The sequence below is a fragment of the Trachinotus anak genome, unplaced genomic scaffold (genome assembly GCF_046630095.1).
Source record: "Trachinotus anak isolate AG129_WGS33_773 ecotype Australia unplaced genomic scaffold, CSIRO_AGI_Tana_v1 ptg000005l, whole genome shotgun sequence".
Classification (NCBI taxonomy): Eukaryota; Metazoa; Chordata; class Actinopteri; order Carangiformes; family Carangidae; genus Trachinotus; species Trachinotus anak.
This window is the reverse complement of record NW_027273856.1, coordinates 13,425,007-13,439,826: the sequence shown is the minus strand read 5'-3', so window position 1 is coordinate 13,439,826 and position 14,820 is coordinate 13,425,007. Positions and strand designations below refer to the sequence as shown.

The window sequence follows — 14,820 nt, the reverse complement described above, 5'->3', positions numbered from 1 at the left end:
CTGTAGTTAATCTGAGGACATGTCGTATTCTGGTGAATTTTAGGATGTGCTCTGGTTTATTTGAAGGCATATTCTGGACAGACGCAGAGGAAAACAGCAGCAAATACAGACTTAAAGAACATGTTAATATGAGCCAGACTTAAAGCTGCTTCAGGCAGCTTCACACTTGAATGAGCCTGAACGTCTGAAAGTCTTCATCACTGAGAAATGAGGTGATGTCACATCTGTGAAATGTTTACATTTTTGTCTCATGACATTAAGCTCTGTTGACTTGTGCAGCTCCAGACCTACAGCAATGAAAGAACACAAAATAGCCTGAAAACCAACATGGCTGCCACTCAGTGGTGTTGCTGCAGTATTTCCTACAGTAAGCAAACATGAGGACTGCACAGGGGCCGACTCCGCATTAGAAAGGGAAACAGACAGATGTTGCCACAGAGAGGTCTGTTATGGTGGAGACAGAGCATCAACACTGTTGTCTCATTTGCACAAGCTCAAATAGCAACGTTCAAGTCTTCTCTTCAGCCCCATGTCCATTTCCTTCAATTGATCCAGAATGCATTAAGTAGACACTGTTACACTGTGTAATTGCATTTTGTCTTCCAGCACATTTTCACACAGGAATATAAGGTGGCACTAACAACAACACAACCAGAAAGAAAACTACTGGAGCCTCACACATGTTCATATCCTTATACTCACAGTCTTTTTTTAATGCGGCCAACAGAAACATGACGCTGTAGTGAGTGTGGAAAGGCAGTTGGTTAGTTCCCTCTGATGCAGGGGGAGAGTTTCAGCTCGCGTCTCTGTGAGCTCATCCAGATGCATGTACGTGTTTTAAGCCTGTTCCTCCATGCTGCGCACTCTCAGGAGACAGCCCCTGCATCTGTGCTGCCGACACACATATTCTATAATCAGGTTTACAGGATGTGTAAACCAGGATCGTTGTTTTAGTTTTACTAATGGATTCACTTTTTTTTTTCCTCTGTCTGTTAAGTTTGTATTTATCCTTGTTCTTTGTTCTCTTCCATGTGTTATGTTTGTTCTGTTTGTTCTGTTTACCACTCTCATTCTCCCTCTCACTATGAAAAGGATATTGTTCCTGTCATGCTCTAATTGGCACATCGACATTTCAGTGTTTAAGCCCTAAAATCAACACCATGGATTGTCTGTATGTTTGTGTCATGGAACATTAACCATCCCTCTATGTTATCCCCGCTACAGACGACATATGGAGCCAACAACACACCTTTGCATTAACCTTGACTCTTTTCAGGGCTTGTGCTTTTATGGCTTTCTGCTTTCTTCCTTGTTTCATGTCTTTAAAGGGCTCATCTGGCTCCACATACGGTTCAGTATTCTTCAGATGTAACTGAAGAGATCAGGAAACAACAGTAGTGAAACTATGGAAGTAGAAAACTAATGTTACGTTCTTCCTCTTACAAACGAAGGGTTGAATTCTTCACAACAGAACACTGTTTTATCGCTACAGCCTTACTTATTCAGTAACTACTACTGGCTAATGTTTCTCTGTAGCTGACATTACTGACTCAGTTTCATGAATCTTATCTCAATGTGCTTCTGTTCAGACACCGTTTCCACTAGAACAATGATTCCCAACCTCTTCCAGCTCATGGCCCGCTTGAAAATCTCTAAAATGTTGCTGGCCCTCATCAAGATAATGCCTTCTCAGAGCACTTTGTCACCAACTTTATAGTGTTTAGCAAATTACTTGATGTACAATGGAAGAAGTTTTAATTATTTTGAAATGTTTTTTATGAATTCAATTCAAAACTTATACACACACATATATATATATATATATGCACTGTATATACACAAATTGTGACATAATACAATTTTTTTAACTCACTATCTTTTTTTTCTTTGACACAGTATCTGATGATTTTGATTTAATAGGTCATTCATCTCATAATTATGACATTGAAATTTCAACGGTTTTAATACAGTAATTAAAAAACATAATGATGATGTCCTCCTCAGAGTCAGAAGAGACTTAGTAAATTTACTGAGCTCATATTGTAATTTCTGCACATGGCTGTTCAGCAGAAGTTACACAGTTAAAGTCACCATGCATTGACCTTTAAACTTTAAAGCTGATTATTATTTGAAGCAACATGAGACCGTCCTGTGTGCTGTCAGTGTGTAGCTTTCAGCTCATTCTTTCATTGTCCTCAGGTTGGATCAGTGCCTGTTATTTAACCACCACACACTGTCCACACACTGACAGCCAGCAGAGCCAACATGGAGCTGTATTGATGTGTGAGTGGAGCAGCTGAAGCAGCAGGCAGGCCAGATGGGCTTTAATGGCCGAGCTGAAGGTTGAACATGGGCCTTTATCTCGTCTTTACTGCCCCATGCAAACACCCTGGGGCAAACACCCCCCACCCGCCATCCCACCCCCACCGTCAGATATCGGCTCCTCTAGATGTCAGCATGGAAGTATCAACGGAAACTCTCCCCTAATTCAGCAGTTTAATCAATGACTGACAAACACAAGGTCTTCCTCCAGAGTAAATACGAGAGATGTCTGATTTCATGACGACATGGTGTCATCAGTTAAACACACCCGTACTCAGGGGAGGAGAGGATCGACGTGGAAGCAGCTGGAGCACCACTCAGCCACCTAAACAAGCACGGCTGCTAATGCTTCTCCCAGCGCTGTCTTTATGTTTAACCACAAGTGTAGAGGTAGATCTCCCCACTGAGCCACCAGTGCCCAGAGCCATCTCTTCACATAAATTACTGTCATTATCGTAAAGCATACATGAGTCGGAGAGATGCCATAAGCTAATGTGAGCCATAACGTAGAGCCTATACTTTTACTATGACCTGATACACACTGGCTGTTTATTCATTCAGCAACACACAGATGATTGAAACCAAATGAAGTTATTTAGAATTTATCCCTAAAATGATTATGATCACTAACAAATTGGACATAAATGAACAAAAAAAAACCTTATTAGTGAATAATAATAACTATCTAACAGTCACATGATCACTGTGTCTCTCTCAGTTGATGAGTACTGCAGCAGCCTCGTGGTGGTGCTAGATGAAAAGTCAGGGGCTCAGGTTCATCCTCTGGGGATAATGAATGTCTATACAAATTACATCACAATCTGTTATAACAAACAACAGTTGTCGGTTCACGTCTTATAAGTCACCACGTCACCGTCTTGTCCAGATGAGGATGTATTTTTAACATTAAGCTGACTAAAAACTGTTTTCATGCTGCTGCAGGTGGAATATTTTTTGATGAGATGGTGAGAGGAGTCTGTAAGGATCCTGGACACTCCATCAGAATAGGGTTATCAGAGAGCCTGCTGGCCTCGGTGTGTATCTTCAGGAAAACAGATGCGTAGCTCTGTGACTTGAATGTTCTGGTAATACATTAGAGACAGAGGCTGGAGCGAGGATCAGGCTCTAAAGACATTGGATCCTTCACTTCCCATAATGCAGGTGGACAGCCTGTTTTTGTTTAGACCCTCCCTGGCAGATCTCTCAAATCGTCAAAGATCCTCCAGAGCCACAGAAGATATTATCAGACTGTTTCCAGAGGCTGGACAGTGCTCAGAGATGTGTGCAGCCAGACAGCTTCTGGTAGATCTGATGATCAGTGACACCAGTGTACACTTATTACTGCTGCATCCTCTGACCTGGAAGCAGCCTATGTGCCATCCAGGAAGCAGAAAGGAAGGAAGTGATGTTTTGGCGTCCATGTTTTCTCTACCTCTTGTCCTTGTAGTTTCTAGCTGTTGTGCTGCTGTGGGCCTCCGCTCTCTCCCTGCTGGATGCTATGCTAACTCTGTTCCTCTCTCTCTATGCTCTGATTTGTGCATCGCTGCGTGGCGTGTGCAGACCGAGCCGCTGGGCTCTGCTGTCGCTTGGTGGTTCCCTGCCACAAAGGGATGCCCCGCCTTGCTGACCTGTCCGTCAAAACCAAAGACGTGTGGGAGATCCCACGGGAGTCGCTGCAGCTAATCAAGCGTCTTGGGAACGGGCAGTTTGGGGAGGTCTGGATGGGTACGGATCCGGTCGCCTCCAAAGAAGAGGTCACAATGAACGAGCCACACTGAACCAGCAGAGACACCAGACTGACTCCAAAACACCAAAATAATGTGACCTGGGAGGAGGGGTCAAATGAAAGAAGGCAGGACGTTTAGATAATTCTCAGTTTGGGGATGCTGCCAGAGGAGAACCTCTGCTTTCTGACCCCGTCCTCCCACAACCATGTGAAAAACATGCAGTGTGTCAGGAGACTCTGCTGTCACAGTGTAAAGATGGCTTCCTTCCTTGTGCCTCTCTGCATGTTCCTCCCCCCTGTAGTTAACACTGTACCTTGCCTTCCCTCCCCCTGTAGAGAGTGCGGATGGTTTGTGCTTTAATTTAACGGGCGTGTGTGTGAACTACATCCCTGACACTGTGGGCTTGAGTCATGATGCCTGGGAGATCAGCAGAGACGCACTTGAGTTGGAAGTAAAGCTGGGCACAGGATGTTTTGCTGATGTGTTTTATGGTAAGAAAATCTCCCCCCTCACAGTCGACTGTCCCGGAAAGAAATGTGAAGATTTTCATTTGTCCTTTTCTTAAATGTGAACAAGAACAACAATTAGAAATATTGCTAACTAAGTGGATACTAAAGCAAATGCTACCTTATCCCTCTCCAACATTCCCACAGGATTTGTGTCTGTTTGCTAACATCTAATCCATAAAATAAGACTCACAAAATCAGCTGCTCTTCATGAATAGTTTTCTACCTCGCTGTTTCTCCAGTGATTCACCAAGTATGCTCTGCAGTACGGCACAGCGGCCAATATTGAATATATGTGTAAGACATTGTGGATAAATAATATTGACAGAGTAAAATGTATAAACCAAAGTAAATACTGTATAAAAACAAAAGCAATCAGAGAGAAAGTTGTTAACACTTCATAAATCAGAAATAAACAAGTTATGGTTTTCATACATTGATGCAGACTCACTATTTGGCAAGATCAAGTTAATGTTGACTATTCATTAATCTTACTGATGAGTTACTATCACTTCTAACTGGTAAAACAGAGCCTTATTGTAACTAAGTTGTTTTGTTGTAATTGTAACTAAAATGATTTAGAAAGTGTGAACAAGCTAATTAATAAAGTAGTTGTGAAGCATTTTTAAATCCTTTATGTTGTATACTGTTTATCATAAAGTGGTACCGATGTTTGTGTAAAGCTGTTACTTCACCTTCACATCTGTGGCTGAGCAGTGACTGTATATTATGCAACACTAACACCAGGGTGCAAGCTACAGTTTAACTGTGGCACTTTGAATAGTTTAAAAACATACTTACAAATGTCATCATTGGTTAGCTAGATGCTACATGGTCTGGCCCTTAATACAGCTGCTAACAAAATGCTTGAAAGCTACAGTTACATTTGTTTACACTGTTTACATCAGCTGTCAATCATAGAATGCTGTTAGAACGGCCATGATTTCAGACAGTCTCACCAGTCAGATATTAATACACTTGTGTTACTCTTGAAAGGAAAAAGTAAAAAAAAAAAAAATTGTAGAGAAAGAACTTCAGTCTCTGCACACTCGGCCAATCACATGTCAGATCTGTCTCAATAAATTACAGAAATGGTCACACAGACTCTCAGACTGTGCAGCAAGCAGCTGGGACAGAGGATACTGACCCTCTGAGTCTATAGCAGCGTGTGTCTCTTCCTTACACTAATAAAAATTCATATAAAAATCACTTTGACAGGAGTTTTACGGAGCTGTAACTATGCATCAAATAATTTCACAAACTCTCAGTTTATGTTTTATTCTGTATATTCAGATGAATATTTATCCCATAGCATCTTATTCATGTTTTTAATATTTGTCATGTTGGACTTCCGTACTGCAGAACATGAGGGTGTGCGTTCTTATCATATTCAGCCGGACAGATACTGGCTGTAGCTTCCCCCCACCCCCACAGATGACACCCAGCCTCTGGGATCCTCACAGGATCTCATCAGTAAAGATGCCTCCTCTGATTTATGAGCCTCCTCTTAAATCAAACCCCTGAAGCCACCAAACACATGGAGACACAGTGAGCTGATGGGCCGACCCTAACTCTGCTCCTGCATCCATCACCCCCACAGAATGAGATCACTGGAGGACTCTACATGTTATTATGCCTGCACTGGTGGCACAGCCATGCTGTGTTACAATAACTGGCATGCAACCAGTGAGGAGCTTACAGGCTTGCTTTTGTTAATCATCCTACAAAGGATTATCTGCCCCCCTGTCGGCATATTGTGTCTCTCCAAGCCCTGCTGGATCTCTCCTGGCTTTTAAAAGCCATTTCAAATCAAGGTCCACTCTAAACCTCGTACCCATTTAATTATCCTTCAGCACAACCTCTGAGCATGAGAATTAAAGACGGACTAATTCTCAAACTGATCTCATTCTGTGGTGCGTGTTTACCTCATGTCATTACCTCTGTCATTTCAAAGCCAGACTTGTCCCCTCGTTTCCTCTTAGCAGCCAATCATCTCCTCAGGTTAGACAGCGGGGTTGTCAAGTCTGGCTTTGAAATGACATGATTTGAATATGAATCAATGTTCGCGGTGCACTGATGCCATCATGTGTGCGTGTACCAGGAACGTGGAACGGCACCACCAAGGTGGCAGTGAAGACTCTGAAGCCTGGCACCATGTCCCCAGAGTCCTTCCTGGAGGAGGCTCAGATCATGAAGAAACTCCGCCATGACAAGCTGGTGCAGCTCTATGCTGTGGTGTCTGAGGAGCCCATCTACATCGTCACAGAGTACATGGGCAAAGGTAGATGAACACACACACCTCGCACTCACATGGCATCGATCTCTGGAGGGTTTTTACAGTTTCAAAAACTCAGTTCAGTAACTTTTCCTTCTGTTTAACAGAACTGTAGGAAGTTATGTGAAAATTAAAAATTGAAACAAGTCTCTAAAGCCCCATTAGTAGCAGCTTGAGGCTGCAGTGTTCATAGTGTAGAGGTTGAGTTCTGCAGCAAACTAAAGCTGAGACCTGAACCTGGCATCTTTAAGACTCAGCTCAACATCAAGAAGTTCCTTAATGTTGTCTTCACTGTCATCGACTTGAAGAAGATATACAAGAAGAAAAGTCTCAGGGTCTCTGAACTGATTTGGGATCATCCTCAGGGGACCATGAATACCCACAGTACATGTAGTAATCTACAGATGTGCTGTGGCTCAAAGTCTTGATAGATGTAAACCCAGCAGTGGACAGCTCTGCAGCTGCTCTTACAATAGCACAGTAAAATGTACTAAATGGTCTGTTTGTGCTACCAGTATGTTTTAAGCCAATGGTGCATACATGCATTCAGGCTTTGCAAAATCTATTTGATTTAAGCCTGAGTGTTTTTGTAACTGGTGATGACTGAAGACTGAAGATGAAGCTCTTCACAACAATCCTCCAAAACCCTGGAATGAAGAAGCCCCACAAGAAAGAGCAGTGGATGCACATCAAACACCAGAGAGCACAGAAACAGAAACTTTGATGTGCATCACTGTCAGCTGCTGACGCCCATTAAGTTAGAGGATGTGTTTTCAGAAAGAGAACCAGTTTTATGAATGTTTTTGTGGTCAAGTCCCACCTCCCGTATTCATCCTCTGTCATTATTGTCTATGATGAAAAGTAGAAGTTAAAAAGGCTGATTTCAGTCCTCCTGTCCCAAACATTCTGCTGTCACTCTGTGATTGCAGTATCAGAAACAGTTCCTGTCGAGGGTGGGGGTGAGAGGGCCCCATGGATTCACTGATGGATGTAGGTCGTGGAACAGGAAGTTGTGACTAACATGAGACATCTGTTTATGTCCACTGTAGGAAGCCTGCTGGATTTCTTGAAGGACGGAGAAGGACGAGGGTTGAAGCTGCCGAACCTGGTGGACATGGCAGCACAGGTAGACCTCAGAGATCAGAGAGCTCCATGTTTTATCTGGAGACACTTCAGTGTCTGCTCACACTGTCTTTCTGCTACAGGAGTAATAGACTTCTTTCTCATCATTAATTTCTGGGAACAACAGAAAAGATTTCAGATTCTTTGGAAACTTCCTTTCCTTCCCGCCGCTGCAGAGAGAATCAGACGTTTATGAGAGACAGGCTCAGATTAGATAGAAGTCTTTCTCCCTGTTTTCTGCTGATGCTGTTGGCAAACTCAGCACTTCCACCATGTTCGCCTGTTGTCTTGATAAATTTATTATATTAAACTGGTTGAATCAGCGCTGCACTATAGTCATGTCATACTGACCAGTAGGGCTGCAACTAACAGTTATTTTCATTAGCGATTAATCTGCTGATATTTTCTCAGTTAATAATTTATCTATATAATGTTGAAAAATAGAGAACATGCCCATTAATAATTACCTAAAGCACAAGGTGACATATCCACAGTTCCTGTTAAAGGCCCCAAAATATTCAGTTTTTATCAAATATGTCAAAGAAAAACATAAAATCCTTCAATTTAGGATGTAGAGATCAATGTAATTGATTATCAATAGTTTCCAATTAACCTTTTGTCAACTGACTAATTGATCAACTGTTTGTTTCAGTTTTACTCACCACTGTTACTCAGTGTCAGTTTTTTTCACACTTTGCTTCTATTTTCATTTGCTGTCAAGGCGCCATCAAACTCAACTCCTCCTGCACAAATGTTTCACATTAAAGGCTTTTATTTTGAAACATGGCAAAGAGCATTGAGTTTCATTGTTCAACAGCTGAACAACAGTGTAGATCTGTTAGAAAGAGAATCTGGTGAGTGTGACATGACTTCAGCTCTTCTTTAATCGATCACCTGTTCTTGTTCGTCACTTTACAGAAAAACATTTCTTCATAACTAACATCTTCAGTCCTTCTGAAGTTTAACACAAAACTATCTAAATATGCGCTCTATGAACTATTCTTCTTAATCCTAAGAGACTGCAAAAGCTTTTCCCCTTATGCAACATGTTTCAGACTCCTGACTCCACACTTCAGACACCACTTGGCTCCAAATCCTTTTTTAACCCTGTAATGCCTGACCCCAGAAATAATGGACAGAAAATTCTGATTTCTTGAATCTGCAACCTATATTTGGCCCTTTCACAAAATTAGAAAAAAAAAATTTAAAAAAATTATTTGCATATAGGTTTTTCATTTTCTCAAATTTTATACACGATTTTACTGCATACTAAAATGCAAAAAATTATGTAATTATAACTTGCTTCAACAGATTAAGTGTTCATTTTAGAATATTACTAAAAAATTCAAAGAAAATGTCACTGGAAAATCGTAAAAATCGCAATTTTCTTTACCTTGATCCAGTGAGTTGGGAACTATCTGAAGGTGGCCAACTTGGATTGTCCCATGTACTGTGTTTGAATTGTTGTAGTGATAAAGGTATCCACCAGGGGTTGGACGACAAGTATCAGATTGGATACAAGAGGGTTTTGAGTGAAGTTTTTACCATAAGGTGATGCAATAAGTCTCAGAAATGCTTGTATCAAATTTGATGCATTTGGCATTATAGGGTTAAATGACAGGACATGTTGTTTTCTCCTCCAGCCCAAAACAAAGTAGGACTTAAGCATACTGTAAAGATGTGGAATAGGCTCCCTCCGTGTCTCCTGAAGCAAATCACAGCCACAGCGTTCAGTCAGGCGGGTGTGCTCAGCGTGCTCTCTGTGCTGTGCTCCAGGTGGCAGCAGGCATGGCCTACATCGAGAGGATGAACTACATCCACAGAGACCTGCGCTCCGCCAACATCCTGGTGGGAGACAATCTGGTATGCAAGATTGCTGACTTTGGCCTGGCCAGGCTCATTGAGGACAATGAATACACTGCTCGGCAAGGTGGGGCTCCACACTCCTGTCCCACTGACACACACACACACACACACACACACACACACACACACATACACACACACAGATATATTTTGTGAAATGCACATTCCTGATGTTCCCACTCACAGACATTGACACGATGATGCCTGTATTAGGTCATGGAGGAAACTCTCTCAAGCTGATAGTTAGCAATGATGCTACATTCAGAATGAGCTGCTGCAGAAAGATACCGAGTTTATGAGGAAGTTAACGTCACGCTCGTACTGACCACTGAAGCTGTAGTGTCCTCACAGCCTGGTAATGAGACTGCAGGAGGTTTTTTCCGTGTGGGAGGGGGGATTTTTCTACAAGTGACTATCAATGTCAGTTAAAGCAATTTCCAGAATCTTCAGTCGGCAGCATAAACAATTAGCAGTCGGTTAATCATTAACAATTTCTGACATACAGATTCTTCTTTCAAAATAGAACCGTTAAACCTTTAACCACTGATGTGATGATGTTCGGCACAAAATCAGAGTGAATTAGGAATTTAACGAGCAGACAGACGTAAACACCCCTAAATGAAATGACACTAAACAATGACTTCCTGTTCCATCTGCTGCTGTTCAGTGATTGAACAGACCAACAGCTGCTCAGCCTCCAGGCTTCACTGTGGAACACACATCTGTCAAACATCTGTCTCTGAGCTGACTGAAGTAATATGTTGAACTATATAACTAACGATAACATTGAACTACAAGTTTAACCAAAAAAATTGCACATAGAACTACGTTATATGTATTTCCTCCAGGAGCTTTTAGCCACATTCCATGGCCTTCATCAGCTAATGAAGAGGCTCAGTTGTCATGGAGACAGTTCAGTCATCATGTGATCTAAGTATGACCACATGACCAAATCCATACTTGAACAGTTGAATCATCTCTCTGACAACTGGGCAACTCCATTCACTAAAGAAGACCTGGAGACATGGCTGAAAGAAATGTGCTGTTTTAAATGTCATTACCTATGTAAATAAGCCAAAAAAACGTTATTTATACATCATATCATTATAACAAACACAAGAATAAAATACCTGTAAAAAATAGGCTTGAAATGAGTCTGGACTGGTTGTTGCACAGCCACAAAAAAGGGTCCAAAGTCTGGGACTCACAAAAGACCCAAAGCAGCAGGGTCAGAGATAGTTTGACTTTTAGTCCCTAAGAAGGAACAAGCTTTAAAAACACTGGATCCTACAATTCCCACACCAGAGCTCAGGGGGGTCACAGTAGATCTAAACACTGTGGAGGTGACACAAGTGGCAGCAAAAGTGTTTTGACATTTAATTGCCACTACATAAAAAGGCCTCAGAAGATGTTATACAACTGCTTTCACTCCTCGTGGCAGGTAAAGTGAGGTGGATGTGCAGGACACAGGCAGAAGAAGAAGAAGAAACAGAAGACAACGTGTGACTGAAGGTGACAGGTGATGTTACTGACCTCCGTTCTTCTTCTGCTCTCCTACAGGCGCAAAGTTCCCCATCAAGTGGACCGCCCCGGAGGCCGCGCTGTACGGGAAGTTCACCATCAAGTCAGACGTGTGGTCGTTTGGCATCTTGCTCACAGAGCTGGTCACCAAGGGCCGGGTGCCTTACCCAGGTGAGGAAGGGGGAGGCGGGTACTATTCCACGTTAATGTGAAGGTGTAAAGGGTTGATGCTGCAGCAGCTCTCACATCCAGAGAGCACTACACTTCATCTGGTCTGATCTGACTCTGCAACTTCATCCATGATTCTTAGTCAGAGCAGACGTGGGATCATCAGAGTTTGACAGGAACCAGAATGTGCTCTGAATACAGCCTGAATAAAAACAACAGATAAATAGAAGCAGTGTGAGGAATGTGTGTGAATATTACAGAGTTAAAGTTTTTGTCCCAAAATGTACTTGACTAAAAGAAAAACATTTTAAAACCAGACGAACAAGTAAAGTTAACCTCACCTTCTCATAACCAGCCTCTAGTTGTTGATTCAGAGGTTTTGTGTCAGACCAAAGAGACTGACTTGTTGTGGCACTGTCCAGTACTCAGGGATTTTTTGGAAGTCTCCATCGTCATCTCCATGTTTGGAGAGGTGGATCAACGAGATGCTTTCTGTTGCTAAGATGGAACAGATTCGTCAGAGCAAACCAAGCTTCTAAAAGTTTATAAAAGTAACCCAATCATCTTTGAGCTTAGCTGCCATGTGGTGTCTGTGCTCTGTGTAAACTCTGTCTTACTCTGTGCACTACCCTGATGTTCTGGCAATCCTCCCCCCATTTTGTTTAGTCCTTTTTGTTTGTCTGCTTGTTTTCTTTTTTTCGGTCTGTTTTGCTCCCTGGTGTTGTTTTTTGTGACTCTCCTGGTGGGTGGGGGCAGTTTCCTCCTCGCCTGTTTATTTCTCGTTACCTTACTCTTAGGAGTTTTTTAATTCATTTTAATCCCCTTTCTCTTTGGCAAGTTGCATAATTGTACTGGCTGATTCGTCTGTTGTGTTAATTGTGTCTGTGCTTTTAGTAATGTAAAAAAAAATCAAATAACGCTTCAGGCTGATTCGTGCCTTGCAGCACAGCTTGTCTCATCGTCTGTTGAAGGTCGTCAGGGCTTCAGCAAAGTGCTTCGTCTCCCTCAACCTGCTCACTCTGTGTGCGTTTGATTTGTTTTTTTAGGAATGAACAACCGCGAGGTGCTGGAGCAGGTGGAGCGGGGCTACAGGATGCCCTGCCCCCAGGACTGCCCCATCTCGCTGCACGAGCTGATGCTGCAGTGCTGGAAGAAGGACGCCGAGGAGCGGCCCACCTTCGAGTACCTGCAGGCCTTCTTGGAGGACTACTTCACAGCCACTGAGCCTCAGTACCAGCCCGGGGACAACCTCTAAACCCCTTCCAAACCCCCTTTCTCTCCAGGGATGGGGTGGGGGGGGCGGCTCTGGGCTGGGACCACGTTAGCCGAATCAGTGCTGTTAAAAACTCTGGAGCCTTCTCAGATAGGCCTTTATTTTAGGGATCTGTACAGCTTCCTCAGCTCAACGAGAGCATTTCAGTTCCAACACCAACCCCCAGAAACACAGCCCTCAGTCTCTGACACGCCCCCTAGTGTCTGAACTCTGCAAATGTGATAATTAGGGAAGCTGAGAGATGGAGGATGGACAGCAGCAGCTGGGGTTGTTATAATGCAATGAAATACCTGTATTCAGTGTAAATAAGAAAGGCTTGTTTTAGTTTACTTGTTTGCTTCCATTTAAGATTTTATTTCCACCTGCACAAAATAATAATAATGACAAAAATAATAAAGGCAAAGGAAGACGAGCACCAGAGCAGGCACAGTTAATCTGTATTATATTGTAGTTCCTGTATTATTTTCTAGAAATGGAATTGGAAGCCTCGATTTTTAAAAATATTTTTCCCCCTTAATGTAAAAAAAAAAATCTTGCCCCGGTTATTGCTTTATTCCTGACTCTTCAGTTCGTAGTGATGCAGAGGCTTCTCTGGACAAGCATGACGCAGTCTCCTCCTGCAGCCCTCCACAGCTTCCTCAGAGCGCTAGTTGTTAGCCGACACTGTACGGAACAAGGTTCTTTTCCAAACCATATACGCCACACTTTTGTAAATTACAGCCAAGCGTGCAAGGATTTTGAACATATCCCTCCTCGCTTATCATTTTTGAGAAAATCTGGGTGGAATATTTCTGTCTTTGTACCACAAGTGTTGTTGTTTTTGTTGAGCTGAGAGAAAGACAGGTGGACTTGGTTGAACAAGAGTACGTCTGCCTTTATTTGAGCTGTTATTCCGAGGCCTCTCCTCGTCATCAAGGAAGTCTGTGGCGGTTTTTCCTCCTCTCCTGCACATCCTCCACTTGAGCCTGCAGGGTGGCGACCTGCAGCTGAACCTGGACCACCTCACCTCCTGACTTAGCTCTTCTTTTATGTTTTAGTGACAATGTTATATTCTATCAGTATTTGAGTCTTTGATTTTCACAGATTAAGTTTGTGTTTAACCTTTTCAGTCAGGTGTACTGTAAGTTCAGAGCAGCTTCAGGGCCAGTTCATGCTGCAGTTCAGAATCAGAACTGAAGATTTTAAAACCACTGAAGTGAGGATGAGCTGGACTTGCTTCTGATCTGGTCTCAATGCAGATGGTTTCATGGCCAATGAAAACTCCTCATTTTTCAGTTTTACAGCTAAATGGTTTTTAAGTGTCGCTTCCTTCCTTCCTTTACATCTTTTATTTCCAATTTTAACATAACTTGTTTTGTTAATTCAGTGATTTGGCGTTTGAGATTCAGAAAATAACAATAAACATTTTACACTCTTTCCAAGACACTTCTTCTCCACATGCGAGTGTTTGTGTGTGTGTGTGTGTATGTGCACGTGTGTGTGTGTTTGTGTGTTGATTGACAGTGACTTAACATTTGCCATGCATTTTTCGTTCATACAATTTACAGACCAAATAAAAGAAATTAGAGAAAATGAATCATTAATGAAATAATCATAACAAATTTACCTCTTGCAAGATATGAATAAGAAAAGAAAAGTTGTTTCAAAGTATAAAGAAAGTTAAATGAAGAAGCAGAATCCATAAAAAATTATAAAATAAAAAAGGAAAATAAATAGACATAGTGCCACAAATTCAGTAACGGTATAGTAACGATTAATAACATCTGTTCGTGCAAACACAAGGTTAAATTGCTACAACGCCACAGGTGAGAACCAGGATGCAGAATACCGGGACCCTGAAACTTCAATGAAATACCCCCTGATCAGTCTGATTCCACCTCTGCTCCTCCTGTCCCCTCACACACCCTCTGGTGTCCTGCAGCGTTAAATGTTACAGCAGCTTCAGAAAGGATTCACACACAATCACTTTGTGCACTTCATAATGACAAAGTGAAAACATGTCTTCAGAAAATGTAACTAATTTATTAATAATCAAAAACT

The 14,820-nt window shown here is 42.2% G+C and overlaps 1 protein-coding gene across 9 annotated transcripts in view; it reads left to right on the top strand.

Annotated features, from left to right (window-relative positions):
• fynb (FYN proto-oncogene, Src family tyrosine kinase b) overlaps window positions 1-14,196 on the top strand; it is a 70,641-nt gene extending 56,445 nt beyond the window's left edge. For 5 of the 9 annotated variants that reach the window (XM_071478442.1, XM_071478438.1, XM_071478441.1 and 2 more), the window contains 7 exons: window positions 3,883-4,047; window positions 4,385-4,540; window positions 6,657-6,836; window positions 7,880-7,956; window positions 9,729-9,882; window positions 11,379-11,510; window positions 12,554-14,196. In XM_071478442.1, the coding sequence (XP_071334543.1) occupies window positions 3,883-4,047; window positions 4,385-4,540; window positions 6,657-6,836; window positions 7,880-7,956; window positions 9,729-9,882; window positions 11,379-11,510; window positions 12,554-12,762 (1,073 nt within the window). In that variant the 3' untranslated portion in view covers window positions 12,763-14,196. The remainder of the gene's footprint in view (window positions 1-3,882; window positions 4,048-4,384; window positions 4,541-6,656; window positions 6,837-7,879; window positions 7,957-9,728; window positions 9,883-11,378; window positions 11,511-12,553) is intronic. The other 4 variants (XM_071478444.1, XM_071478443.1, XM_071478445.1 and 1 more) reach the window with 2 other exon arrangements.
• Window positions 14,197-14,820: the final 624 nt, after the last annotated feature.